Source organism: Canis lupus, chromosome 8 (genome assembly GCF_011100685.1).
Source record: "Canis lupus familiaris isolate Mischka breed German Shepherd chromosome 8, alternate assembly UU_Cfam_GSD_1.0, whole genome shotgun sequence".
Taxonomy (NCBI): Eukaryota; Metazoa; Chordata; class Mammalia; order Carnivora; family Canidae; genus Canis; species Canis lupus.
The window spans coordinates 50705120-50720202 of NC_049229.1; the positions used below are offsets into that span (position 1 = coordinate 50705120).

Genomic DNA, 15083 nt, shown 5'->3' on the forward strand with positions numbered 1-15083 from the left:
ATGCCTGGGTGGCTCAGTGGTTGAGCATCTGCCTTTGGCTCAGGGCATGATCCTGGGGTCCTGGGATCGAATCTCACATCGGGCTCCCCAAAGGGAGCCTGCTTCTCCCTCTGCCTATGTCTCTACCTCTCTCTCTTTGTGTCTCTCAAGAATGAATATATAAACTCTTAAAAAAAAAAAAAAAAAAAAAAAGCTGCTCTTAGGAACCCAGAGCCCCCTTTCTACCAAGGACCTCAAAATCAGCATAATCATCTCATTCTTTTCAACAAATATTCCATCCCTATATGTCAAGGGCTATACTCTGTATTTGAAAATACAAATAGGACAGGTGCCTAGGTATCTGAGTTGGTTAAGCATCTGCCTTTGGCTCAGGTCATGATCCTAGGGTCCTGGGATGGAGCCCCATGTCAGGCTTCCTGCTCATGGAGAGCCTGCTTCTCCCTCTCCTCCCCACTCATGCTCTCTTTTCTCTCTCTAATAAATAAAATCTTAAAAAAGAAAATACAAATAAGAGAATCTGGGGGGCCTGGCTGGCTGAATCAGTGGAGTGTATGACTCTTGATCTTGGAGTTGAGTCTGAGTCCCATGTTGGGTGTAGAGATTACTGAAAAATAAAATCTTTAAGAAAAAAAAAAGATAATTCTTGTATTCAAGAATTCTTCAGGGTTTTGTTTTGTTTTGTTGTTTTTGTTTTTTTAGTGAAAAAGGATGCAAAGATCAGCAAGTTTTTTAGATAAAAGAGAATAAGGAAACTATTTTAAATAACACTATCAAAGGGATTTTATATTTAAATATGCAGGATAAAAAATACAAAGTGAGAAGCATTTCTTTTACAAGGGATTCTTACTCTTCCTCTTCACATGACTAAATGACAACACCAAAGAAAGGAGATTATGCAATTTCCTGTCATAAGAAAACTAAATTCAAAATTGGGATTAGAATCTAAGCCCTTACATTTTCCATTTATTGCCATTTCTTATAGTCATATTTCTAAGGTTTTTTGTTTTTTTTTTTAAGATTTTATTTATGTATTCATGAGAGGCAGAGACAGAGGCAGAGGACAAAGCAGGCTCCATGCAGGGAGCCCCATGCGGGACTCAAGGCCGGGTCTCCAGGATCATGCACCAGGCTAAAGACAGGTGCCAAACCACTCAGCCACCCAGGCATCCCTCCTTCACTGCTTTTAATTTATAGTAACTTAAACTAGTGAGGATGAACATATTCATATATTTATTTTCCTACCAAGTTCATTTTTTCCTATGAATTGACAGTTCCTATCTTTGGCCCATTTTCTCCTGGAGTGCACACTTTCTTCTCACTAATTTATCTCACTGATTTATACTAATCCTTTGTCAATGATATGTAGCCAAGTGTCTCCTCCTAGTCCGTGGCTTGTTTTTTCACTTTTGGCATCATTTTGCTCATAACATCATATGGTGCACAAGGTTCTGTTTTTTAAATAATAGTTTTATTGAAATATAATTAACAAATCATTAAATTTGTCCTTTCCAAGCGTACAATTAAGTGGTTTTTATTGTATTCACATAGTGCAACAATCACCACAACTTTAGAACACTTTCATCACCCCAAAAACAAACTCCAACCCTAGCCCTGGCAAACTCCTAGTCTATTTTGTGTCTCTATAGATTTATCTATCCTGGACATTTCATGTTAGTGGAAACATACAATACGAAGTCTTTTATATCTGGCTTTTTACACAACACGCAATGTTTCTTTCATCCATCTTGTAACATGTATCAGTACTTCATTCCTTTTTATTGCCAAATAATATTCCATGGTAAGCTTATACTGTATTTTATCTGTTCATCAATTTATGGACATTTGGATTGTTTCCACTTTTTGACTATTAGGAATAATGCTATCAACATTCATGTAGAAGTTTTTGTGTGTAGGTATGTTTCATTTCTCCAGGGAGTAGAAATACTCAATCATACGGTAGCTTTAGGTTTAGCATTTTAGAAACTGTTTTCCAAAGTGCTATATCATTATATGATCCCACTAGCAATGTATAAGGGTTCCAATTTCTCCACATCCCCACCAACACTTGTTAATGACTTTTTATCTTAACTATCCCAGTGGGTATGATGTGGTATCTCACTCACTGGGGTTTTGATTTGCATTTCCCTAATTGACTAATGACGCAGAGCATCTTTTCGTGGGCTTATTAGCCATCTGTGTATCTTCTTTGGAGAAATGTCTATTCAAATCCTTTGCTTGCAAATTGGATTGTCCTTTTTGTTGAGTTGTAAGAGTGCTTTATGTATTCTAGATAACAAGTCACTTATCTCCTATATGATTTTCAAGTATTTTCTCCCATACTGTAGATTATCTTTTCATTCTCTTGATGGTATCCTTGAAATACAAAAGTACAGAAAATTACAAAAGTTGTGACCTACTCCAATTGTTTTTAGTTGCTTATAGTTTTAGAGTCATATCTAAAAAGCCACTATCCAATCAAAATTCAAAGATTTATACTTACATATTTTTCTAAAACTCTGACAGTTGTTAACTCTTACATTTAGGTCTTTGGTCCATTTTGAGTTAATTCCTTGTATATGATATGAGGTAGAGATACAAATCAGGTCTTTTGCATGTGGATATCCAGTTATTCCCATACTATTTGTTGAAAAGGTCATTCTTTACCCCCTTAAATTGTCTTGGCACTCACACTCTTGTAGAAAAATTAACTAACCATAAATGTAAGGTTTTATTTCTGGACTCTCAATTACATTCCATTGACCTATATGTTTATCTTTATGGCAGTACCACACTATCTTGATTACCACAGTTTTATAGTGAATTCTGAAATCAGGAAGGGTGAGTCCTCCAACTTATTTCCTCTCTTTAAAGATTGTGTCTGTTCAGGATCTCTTGCATTTCCATATAAATTTTAGGATCACTTTGTCAATGTCTCCAAAAAAGTCACCTGGGATTTTGATAAGGGTTGCACTGAATTTAGAGTATTTCTATTTTAACAATATTAAGTCTTTTTCTTTTATTATTAAGCTCTATGTCCAAAATGGGGCTTGAACTCATGACCCCAAGATCAAGAGTCCCATGCTCTACCGACTGGGCCAGCCAGGCACCTGAATATTAAGTCTTTCAATTCCTGAATGTTGGCTGTCTTTGCATTTACTTAGATCCTCTTTAATTTCTTTCAAAATGTTTTGTAGGTTCCAGTATGCAAGACTTGTACTATTTGTTAATTTTTTTCCTAAACATTTTATTCTTTTTGATGCTATAGTGTGCAAAAGTTTTAAACAATCAAATTTATCAACCTTTATAATTTGTCATTCTATACTTTAAGGTCATAAATATTTTTTCCTCTATGCTAGAGTTTTGTATTTCTTTTTAATTTCACATTTGAGGGCAGCCCCGGTGGCGCAGCGGTTTAGCGCGGCCTGCAGCCCAGGGTGTGTCCCATGTCAGGCTCTCTGCATGGTGCCTGCTTCTCTCTCTGTGTCTCTGCCTCTCTCTCTACGCCTGTGTCTCTGCCTCTCTCTCTGCGCCTGTGTCTCTGCCTCTCTCTCTCTCTCTGTCTCCATGAATAAATAAAGTCTTTAAAAAAAAATTCACATTTGAATATCTAACAACCTGGAATTGATTTTTGCAGATTGGTGTGTTTGGTTTTTCTTTTTAAGATTTTATTATTTGACAGCGAGAGAGCACAAGCAGGGTGAGCAGCAGATGGAGAGGAAGAAGCAGACTCCTCACTGACCAGGGAGCCCAATGCAGGGCTCGATCCCAGGACCTTGGGATCATGACCTAAGCCAAAGGCAGCCGCTTAACAGACTGAGCCACCCAGGTGCCCCAAGGTTTTTTGCTTTTTCTTCTTTTTCCACATAGAAAGCCACCTGTCTCAGCACTAGTCTATTCCCCACTGATACGAAATGCCAACACCACTATCTATCAAACTCCATATTCTTAGTGTGCTCTTTCTAGATTTTCTACTCCATCGAAATCATACTGTCAATATTACTATAGCGTTATGCTAAGTCTTATTATCTAGTATCTATTATTAATTAGGTAGAGGATTCCTTCTACCTAATTTCCCCTCAAAACTGCCTTGGCGCTTCCTGATCCTTTGCTTTTTCACATAATTTTAGAATCAATTTGTCAGGCAAAAAAAGAATGAGAAAGAGAGAGACAGAAGAAAAAACATTTAGAAGGTAGGATTGTGCACTGGAACTGCTCTGACTTAAAGATCAATTTGAGGAAAGTGACTTGTGCCACACTTACCAATGCATTTTGGGAAACTGAGATGACTGTTACATTATATTTTGGGATAGTGGTTTAATTCATTTAAAGATGAGGTTTGGATCACTTAAATTGTGGTCAATTGCACTTTAGAAATCAGAAATCTTTAAACAATATCTCTAAAACTTCCTTTAAATTCATTTTAAGGGCAGCCCTGGTGGTGCAGCGGTTTAGCGCCGCCTGCAGCCTGGGGTGTGATCCTGGAGACCCGGGATCGAGTCCCACGTCGGGCTCCCTGCATGGAGCCTGCTTCTCCCTCTGCCTGTGTCTCTGCCTCTCTCTCTCTCTGTCTCCGTCTCTCTGATGAATAAATAAATAAAATCTTTAAAAAAAAAATTCATTTTAAAATGATATTCTGATCAGAATCCTGTATATATACACACACATACATCTTTTGAGTCACAATCTCATTTCTAGTAATTTACCCTTATGAAAAAAATCAAAGGTGTGAGATGTATACTCATATATTGAAAATAGTGGGGAAAGTCTACACATTATGCACAGGGATTGGTTAAATAAATTATACTATATATTCACATTATGGAATTTATGTACCCCTTAAAAGAATGATATTTGTCTTACTGACTGGTGATGGAATATATTAATGATGTTAAGCAAAAAAACAGACAATATCAAGCAATTTTTTTGCAATATTTTAATGTAAAATTGTATCCCCATCTATTACACACATATATACACATATATTTATATATATTTGTGTGTGTGTGTATTTGGTAGACTATACATCAAAATGTTACAGTGGTTATCTCTGGGTTGTGGAATTTCAGGAGATATTTTCTTTATACTTTAATGTATTGGTTTAGTATTTTGCATGTATAGTGTTTTTACATCTCCAGTATTTTCAGATAAAACTGCATGTAAAGTATGTTGGCTTTACAAGAGAAACACTACAAGGGCGCCTGGGTGGTTCAATCAGTTAAACATCTGACTTCAGCTCAGGTCATGATCTCAGGGTCCTGGGATCAAATCCGGCAGGCACCCCACTTGGTGGGTAATGTGCTTGATTCTCTCCCTCTACCTCTCCCCTAATTTGTACTCTCTCTCTCAAATACATAAAATATTTTTTTAAAGGGAGAAACACTATGTCCTTTTTAAATTTTATTGAAAAATCTGCAGATGTTCAAGAAATACTTGTTAAAACTGAAAACATGTAAAACTTTCCAGATATGTAAACTCTAATGTGGAGTATAATAGAGATACTATTCTCCTTAAGGACAAACTCTCTCCACTGAAATTCTAAATCCCCATGAGAGGGTTGCTGGGTTCACTATAGCATTGGTGCCTACACCTGTGTCAGTCAGCCAGGTTCCAGGAATAGAGTCCTACTGCACAGATGTAACACCAGAAGCCTACCCACCCCATGTATCAGAGATTATCCACAGAGAAGGGAAATTGATGCAGACCAGGTTGCTTCTCAGTTGGTGTCCACTACAGAAAGAAGCAGTGTGGAGGGCATGGTGTTGCAGGCCCAGAACATGTCAGAGGTGGAAGAGAGCACAGATAAAGGAGAAGCATGTGTGGCAGAGCTGCTCTCATACTCAGATCTCCTGACTATTACATCTGTCTGTTATGCCATGATGCTTATCTGGAGATCGGGAAGTGCTGCAGAGGAGATGTGGGTGGCAAGGGAGAACGGTAACTCCGGGGCAGAACCTTACTGCCTGAGTGCACGGGAGGCCACTGAACTGAAAATGTGCCAGTGCATATATGCTTGGGCATCTCCAGTTTTGAGTTTTCAATTAGGAAAATAGTAATTAGGAATATGTTTGCTTTACAACTAGCTTTGGAAGCACTTTTCAGTCCATCCCATATGAGATGCTTATTGACCAAACTGGAGAATTTATCCTGATTGCAAAAAAAAAGGGGGGAAGACTCCCTATTTTTCAAAAGTTGCCTGTGGGAACAAAGAGGACACTTCTGGAAATAATATGTTCAGAGTGTGGCATGACTTGTGGCATATTTATTATTTTTTTTAAAGATTTTTATTTATGTATTCATTCATGAGAGACAGAGAGAGAGGCAGAGACATAGGCAGAGGGAGAAGCAGGCTCCCTGAAGGACTGCTCAATCCCAGGACCCCGGGATCATGCCCTGGGTTGAAGGCAGATGCTCAACCACTGAGTCACCCAGGAGTCCTGGGCATATTTAAATTCCTCAAATGTTACCAGTGATTTCTGAACTGCCAAATCCAGTGGCTTAATAGAGTAAGATAAACCAGGCTCTGCCAACTAACTAACTGGGATGGTTATTTAAATGGTCTGGGATTCAGTCTTATTTATAACATGGCGATAATATTTGCCTCACAAGGCCCTTGTGAAGATCAAATAGGTGAAGAAGCTGGGTGAGGTGCTGGTCACAGTAAAGGGTATCAACTATAATTACATATTTGGTTTCCCACCACCAATATGTTGCTTACCCCTCCTAACAGAAATAGTCTCCCTTCCTTTTCTTGAGCTTTCTCATACCACTTCCTAACACTTCTATTCTGTCACAATCAACCTTCCTCAGCATTGTGTAGGTCTTCCAGTAACATTATGATTTCCTAATATTACATCCTCCGTGCCTCTTCTCCCTTAATGCCATTTTCTATCTACTTCACCAACTTGCATGGCTCCAACTATCACCCATCCATTCCTTCAGCTAAGATTTCCGGAGTTCCTGTTACATACTAGGTAACGCAAATATAGTAGTCCCCGCCTCCCCACCCACATTTTCAGTTACCCACAATCTGAAAGCAGATGATCCTCCTTCTGACATATCATCAGAAGCTCAAAAGTAGGCTTAATGCTATGTCAAAATGCCTACAATATTCCCTCACTTCATCTCGTCATGTAGCCACATTATCATCTCACATTATCACACGAAGAATAAGTACAGTACGATAAGGTATTTTGAGAGACTGCATTCAAAAGATTTTCATTATAATTTTCTATCTTATTATTAATTATTGTTGTTACTCTTTCTGTGCCTAGTTTATAAATTAACCTTTATCATGGGTATATATGTACAGGAAAGCCATCACATTTGAGGTTAGTACTTTATCTACACAATAATTTCCAAACGTTTCCAGATAACAAAAATTGTTGAATATTCTCCCCAACCTCAATATCTGTTATTTGGAGTAAGGCTGACTCATACCCAAGTCTCAGTACAACTGCATATTTCATACTCTTAGAAATTATCAGAAAGCAGCAGACTGGTAAAACAGACCACATTAAAAAATTAACCTCCAAAAAAAAAAAATTTAACCTCCAACAACGGGGATTATCCCAACCCTTTAGGGTCCTGTAGTACACATGTATTATTTCTATAATCAGAAGCAAAAAATTTTAAAACAAATGGAAAAATAGCAACCTTAACCTTTAAAATGGGTCTTGAAGGTAGCCTTAAAGACAATAAAAGTTAAAATAGATATTCTGAGACTAAATATGTGAAGAGCAAGGACTTACTTGCTTAATCAGTCACAAACTACAAATTATATTATGGAAGCCTTCTTAGAAGCTATGCAGAAGGCAACTGACTTTTGAGACCACAAACCATGTATTTAATCAAGTAAGGCACACCCACTCAGAATGCAAACAGTCTCTACCCATCCCTCTCAATTGCCTATTCTGCCAATAAACACTACTTCTTTCTTTCAAAAATTGAATCTAATTGAATCTCAACCAATTAACTATCTTGCCCAGAGCACTACGACGTTTCTAGAGCACCTAGGCCAACCCTAAAAAGTGGGTAAGTGTGCTTTCCCTGAATATCCAAGTTTTAAAATACTATCTTAAGAACACAGAGGTTTATATATTAAATATTGGTCTTGTTTCCCAAAAAATTTTTATTAAAAAGAATTCCTGAGTACCTCAAATGACTCTGGAATCTTTCAGATCCAGCCAATAAGATCTGTTTTTCTTGAAACAAAAAGCATTCAAAACAAAAATCTAGTCCCACAGCTGTAGTTACAACATTATTTTTGCAAAGCATTGAAATCTTCAGATGTCTCATCAGGCCTGCGAAACCTGAACAGGTAATCCAGGCCATTCTAGATACTCCTCCCAGTCTTGTCTCATAACTAACTTCTTTTCAGTTACTGTTTCCTTTAAGTGGAAACAAAAGCTATTTAGTAGATCCCTTCATTAGTTACTCATTTGCCTTCTTAGAAGTAGCAGGACCAGCTCTTTGTTCCTTCTACTTCGCCTTAAAGAACAGGACTTGTGCCCCAAGTCTTCCTTAAACTCTTATTCTGGCAGCTAAAAGGCTATCATCATCCTAATATCTCATTAAAACTCCTTCTAAAGGGAGGAAAGTGAAGCTCAAAACGGTCTCAAAGGCAATCTCTTTCCTTCAATACTTGTTAACTAATTAATGAAGATAAAATGCATGTCTAAATCTCAAAGGTTCTATAAATGGAAGATTTAAAGAGTGCTGTGATCAAGTTACTCTAAAAGTAAAAACAAACAGTATTATATTTCTAGTGCAACCAAAATATGGCATTTATTTAATCAAACGTTAAACCCACAGTAAAAAACTCTTGTAATTAAAATCATTGACTGCTGCAACATGAGGCTGAAAAAATTTCCTGCAAATCCTCTAGGTCTTTAAAAATAGGATAGAATCATCTATCAAGATTAGTTTTAATAAAGTCCTACAAAGAGATAAAGGGACTGAATTACATAAACCTCTAAAGGTTTCTTCCAGCTCTAATTCTGCCAAAGTTTCCAATTCTAACTCTTTCAAAGTTTCCCTAGTGCTAACTGCCACCCTTTACTTCCAATAAAGGCTGACCCTCCTCTCCTGTGAATGACAAGAAGAGGAAAAAGTACTGTTTTATTGCTCCTCTTCCCTGTGAAAACTCTATATCTGCTGTCATCATTAAAAACCAGTAATGTCTGGGGCGCCTGGGGGGCTCAGGTAACAAAACAAACCTCAAACACCAACCAAAAAACCTCAAAAGCAACAAAAAAAACTCCAGTAATGTCTACATATAGCTGCCATAAAGAACAAAACCCAAGTCTTGTGATGTTTCTCCTATGCTCTCTCAGAGCTACCACACTCAGCACTTCTGACACCTGATTGGGGGGGGGGGGGGGGAAGGGCAGTTTCCACTCCACCAAGCACTTCTGTGACACCAGCTGGTGTCAATTTAACTCAGTTCTGACACTCCCTACCTGGAGATAGTGTCAGATCCCTGAGGTGACGCGCTTGGTCCCTCAAGACTGCTCCCCGCTTCCCCCACCCCCCCACCCCAGATGCCTGTTCCAAGTCCAGGTTGTCTCGTGCTTCTAACCCATAAGCTATAAATCAGGTTCAAAAAAAAAAAAAAAAAATCAGATTCCCACCACTTCCTCCTCTGGTTGATAATTTGCAGGAATGGCTCACAGGACTCAGGACAACTGTTTATTTACTGTTACCTAGTTTACTATAAAAAGATATGATAAAGGATACAAATGAAAGATGGAAGAGATGCATAGGGGGCAAGTTGTGTGGGAAGGGGCATGATACTTTCCTAGCATCTCCACATGTTCAGCAACCCAGAAGCTCTCTGAACCTGGTACTTCAGGGATTTTTACAGAGGCTTCACCAAGTCAGCATGAGCAATCATTAACTTCATTTCCACCCCTCTCTGGAGAATGATGGGTGTGGGGCTGACAATTCCAAGCTTCTAATCATGGCTTGGTCTTTCTGGTGAGCAGCCCCCCTCCAGATCATCCAGTGTCACCTCATTAGAACAAAAAACTCTGCTATCACTGGGGAAATTCCAAGGGATTTAGGAACCCGGTGTCAGGAATAAGGGTCAAAGACTAAATATTAGAACAAATTATGCTCCTACTATTCCTATCACTTAGGAAATTACACAGATTTCAGGCGCTCTGTGCCAGGAACTGGAAGCAGAAACATATATGCATTTTTCCCCCTATTATCTCACAGCTACTATGCAAAAAAAAAAAAAAAAAAAAAAAACCAAAAAGCAAAAAACAAAATAGAAAATAACAAGTGTTGGTGGGGATGTGGGGCCTCTGGAAGCCTTGTGCACTGTTGATGGGAATGTAAAACGGTTTAGCTGCTGTGGAAAACAAGATGGCATTTCCTCAAAAAATGTAAAATAGAATTATCATATGATCCAGCAATTCCACTTCTGGGTATATATCCAAGAAAACTGAAAACACGTCTTGAGGAGATTATCTGTACACCCATGCTCGCAGCAGCATTACCTAAACCCTGAAAGCAATCCAACTGTCCACTGACAAATAGCTAAGCAAAATGTGGTATGTACATACAATGGAATATTATTCAGCCTTAAAAAGGAAGGAAATTCTGATACACACTGATACATGGATGAATCATGAGGACATTTATGCTACATGAAATAAGCCAGACACAAAAAGAAAAATACTGTATGATTCCATTTATAGGAGGTACTTAGAGGGATCCCTGGGTGGCGCAGCGGGTTAGCGCCTGCCTTTGGCCCAGGGCGCGATCCTGGAGACCCGGGATCGAATCCCACATCGGGCTCTCGGTGCATGGAGCCTGCTTCTCCCTCTGCCTGTGTCTCTGCCCCCCCCCCCCTCTCTCTCTCTGTGACTATCATAAATAAATAAAAAAAAAAAAAAAAAAAAAAAAAGGAGGTACTTAGAGCAGTCAAATTCATAAAGAAAGTAGAATGGTGATTGCCAAGCACTGGGAGGAGAGAATGGGGAGTTAGTGTTTAATGGGTACAGAGTTTTTTAGTTTTACAAGATGAAAAAAGTTATGGCAGTGGATGGTGGTGATGGTTCCACAACATGATGAATGTATTTATTTATTTTTTTTTTAAAGATTTTATTTATTTATTCATGAGAATACACAGAGAGGAGAGAGAGAAGCAGAGACACAGGCAGAGGGAGAAGCAGGCTCCATGCAGGGAGCCCGATGTGGGACTCGATCCCGGGTCTCCAGGATCACACCCTGGGCTGCAGGCAGCGCTAAACCGCTGAGCCACGGGGGCTGCCCGATGAATGTATTTAATGTCACTGAATTGCACACTTACAAATGGTTAAGATACTAAATTTTACATTACATGTATTTTATCACAGTAAGAAAAAAGTAGAGGATAAACGAGAAAATAAAAACAAACAGCAACGTTTAATTGTTTTATATGCCCTTTCTACTACAGGATCTATGTACTCAAACTCTGACCAAAATCCAACAAAGGGAAAGCATATACATTCATTCCTTCAAACACAGAAACTCTTGAGAGTGTAAAGGAATCCCAGAAATTTCTAACTTCTCTCCTGTTCATTCAAAGACAAGAATGCTGGGATACGTAAGGAAATGAATGTGTATCTCGGGTTTAAAAACTCTGAATTTATACTTTCATAATTAAAAGATGACACACACTTGCACACTTAACATCTTACATGTATTTTTATGGCATAATTGGCAACATTTCCCCCAGAAAGTGGGGGAAAATAAATAGGGGGTTGGTGCACTAACATACCACTTTAATTAAAATAAAAACAACTTATATTATTTTAAAGATATTCTTGTTCTCATGAAGTTACCAAAAACCTCTCCTTTGCTTAAGGAAAAAAAAAAAAAAAAACCCTAATAGACAATATTCCTCATATTCATGTACAAAGCTATATCCCTAAAGTCTTTGATTTAAAAAGACTAGTGACAAAGAGTTTTCTTTCAGGTGTTTCCACTAAACCAGTCTTCCAGATGCCACCATAGTGTCTTGAGTGGAATTTTTCACTAAAATACACTAGAAAAAGTCAGCCAGAAGTTAGAGTCATACAGATTTTAAATTTCACTTTAGCAACCTGATATGTCTTCATCTTATTAACAGTCCGCAATCTCTGAAGAAATATCATGTCTACAAATGCTAGATTGTTAGAGATTATGGGAGGAATTCACTATTAAATCAGACTATAACTCCTACGTTAAGTGAAAAGCACACCAAAACACAAAACACCTCTGAAGTGTGAGCACCTTTCTCTTGACTTCCTTTTCCCTCTTAAAAATCATAATCCACTCATTCATCTGCAACGTATTTTCTGACTCCCACCTGCTAAGTTTCCCTGTTACATTCTCTACCACAGCAATTTTTGTTGCTAAAAAAAAAAAAAAAAAAAAAAAAAAAAAAAGCCTTACACGGTCAATAATGAGGGTGTTCTTATCACTTCCTCCCTCACTCAATTATTCCTTTAAAAATGAAAATAGGGATGCCTGGGTGGCTCAGTGGTTGAGCATCTGCCTTTGGCTCAGGGCGTGATCCCAGGGTCTTGGGACTGAGTCCCACGTCGGGCTTCATGCATGGAGCCTGCTTCTCCCTCTGCCTATGTCTCCGCCTCTCTCTCTGTGTCTTTCATGAATAAATGAATAAAATCTTTTTTTAAAAAATGAAAATAAATCTTTGGAATCTGTGCATTACAGTGCTTCCAACTTCAGGGGGAGGTCAAGTCTCTTTTATGTGTTTTCCCTCCAACTCTCACAGTCTTACTATGTCAACATGACCTGGAGGAGTTCTTTATTTTCTGTTCCACACCAAACAGTAACAGGCCCATCTATCCCATCTACTTGACTGGGGGGGGTGGGGGGAGGCTGCTAGATATTTACATTAAAGCCAATTTAAATCACAATAGTCACACTACTGCTCTTGGGAAAAGAGGACTTTGGGGCAAGAAAATGTTTGCCTTAATATCTAAATGGGGGCAGCCCAGATGCCGCCTTCAGCCCAGGGCATGATCCTAGAGACCCGGGATCAAGTCCCACGTCGGGCTCCCTGCATGGAGCCTGCTTCTCCCTCTGCCTGTGTCTCTATCTCTCTATCTCTCATGAATAGATAAATTAAAAAATTTTGAAAAATATATCTAAATGGGATTTATAAGTATTAAAGTCAACTGAAATCTCACAACACTCTTCCATCAACACTGATTGTTTTTTTTTTTTAAGCGGCTCATTTTTAAAAGACGCATTTCAGGAGAATCTGTCAATCCAGAGAATTGGAAGGCTGTTACTGATTACAGTCTTCAATTCAAAACTCCCCCCCCCCAAAAAAAATTTTTTTTTCTTTCCCCCCCGAACTCTGGACTTGGCTGCTGATTCAGGCTTGGTTCACCGGAATGGAGACTCATCACAAGCCCCCACCCGGGGTCAGCAAGCCGCTGGTGTGACGGCACTCCTGCCCACGGGGACCACGGGGACCGCGGGGACCACCGACCCCGACCTAGAGCCCGGGGCCGAGGAAGCGCGTAAGGCTCGAGAGGCACCGGCCGGGGGCGGGGGGGGGTCATGCCCGATCTGTGGTCCCACGCCTCACTTGCAGGAGGGCTGGGCATCCTGGAGAAGGAGCCTGGCACCACCTCCTAACTTTCTCTGCCTCCTGGTTTTCCGCGGAGAGTCTCAGGGCTCTGCAAGGAAGCCAGCCCCTCGAGGACGCGAGGAGGGAGCCTCGAGACGAAGAACCAAGCCCCCCAGGGGGCCCTCCCGGGGCCCGCGGGGTCAGCCCGTACCTCTGGCCAGCGCAGGAGCAGCAAGGCACTGGGGCTCGGAGCAGAGGAAAGTGGGGAGACCGCAGGCGCGGAGACACGCGGGAGCCCCTCCGCCGCCCTCGAGCCCTCGCTCGGGCCAGGCCCGGTCCGCGCCAGGACGCCGCCGCCCGCACACCTGAGCCCGCCCCCGCGACCTCGCCCCGCCGGGCCGCCCCCCGCGGCTCCGCACGGGCGCGGCTCGCGGGGCCCCGGCCCCCACCTCCGGCTCAGCCCGGCCGCCCGCTCCCACCATACCTGGCCGGCGGCGGCGGCGGCGGCGCTGCTCCTCACATACCCGTTCCGCACCTCCCCGTTCGCCACACAGCCGTTCGCCCGCAGCGGGCGACGGCAGCAGCAGCCTCCGGGCCCCGGCCGCATCGTCCCGGCAGCACCAGGCGCGAGGCAGGCTCTGTAGGCGGCGGCCCAGGCGGCGGCGGCCCCAGCCCCGCTCCGCACCCCACCCACCTCCCCGAAACCGGAAATGGCTGCACGCCGCCGCCAATTACCCGCCCGGCCGTCACGGGGGGCGGGGCCGGGCCCGCGGAGGGGCGGGGCCGGGCAGGACTGCTGGCCAATCTGCGGGAGGAGGGGGCGGTCCCGTGCTGCTGTCTGGCCAATCACGGGCGGCGGCAAGGCGGCTCGCCGGTGTCGAGGAGGGGGCGGGGCTGGCGGCTTCTCGGTCCACGCAGAGGAGGCGGGGCCCAGGGAGCACTGGGCCAATTAGACTGGAGGAGAGGAACGGGGCTGAGCCCGAGCGTCCAGAGCGGGTCCCGGGCTCTCCCGGGCTCTCCCGGACAGGTGGCGCCCTCTCTGCCCTTGCCCCCGGGGAAGTTCTGGGGTATGAATCCCCAGCGGAGACAAAGCTCCTTTATTTAATTAGCTAATTCCTCTGTGGGTGTCTGTAGAATAGCATTTTTAGCATTCTCTCACTGTTCTTCAGCAAGCACCTTACAGCAACACATTTCTTAGTAAGTCGGAAGTCTCTTTGCCCTTCACATCTGCCCCTAATCGGGGTTTTCTGTACGACTTCCTTTAAAGAGTACTTCCGTAAGAGTCAGGAAACCTGAATATTTAGCTGCTTTTGGAGCCAAAGTCTTTTTTTTTTTTTTCTTCTTTAAGATTTTATTTATTTATTCATGAGAAACACACAGAGAGAGGGAGGGACATAGGCAGAGGGAGAAGCAGGCTCCATGCAGGGAGCCTGATGCAGGACTCGACCCCAGGACCCCAGGGTCACGACCTGAGCCAAAGGCAGATAGATGCTCAACCACTGAGCCACCC

The 15083-nt window shown here is 41.7% G+C and overlaps 1 protein-coding gene across 4 annotated transcripts in view; it reads right to left on the minus strand.

Annotated features, from left to right (window-relative positions):
• Nucleotides 1–14243, minus strand: part of SPTLC2 (serine palmitoyltransferase long chain base subunit 2) — a 110178-nt gene extending 95935 nt beyond the window's left edge. The window contains exons 1-2 of one of the 4 annotated variants that reach the window (XM_038545421.1): nt 14063–14236; nt 13543–13554 (exon numbers count right to left, since the gene is read on the minus strand). In XM_038545421.1, the coding sequence (XP_038401349.1) occupies nt 13543–13554; nt 14063–14180 (130 nt within the window). In that variant the 5' untranslated portion in view covers nt 14181–14236. Of the gene's footprint in view, nt 1–13542; nt 13555–14057 lie in introns of all 4 variants that reach the window. The other 3 variants (XM_038545418.1, XM_038545420.1, XM_038545419.1) reach the window with 3 other exon arrangements.
• Between the last annotated feature and the right edge of the window lie 840 nt (nt 14244–15083).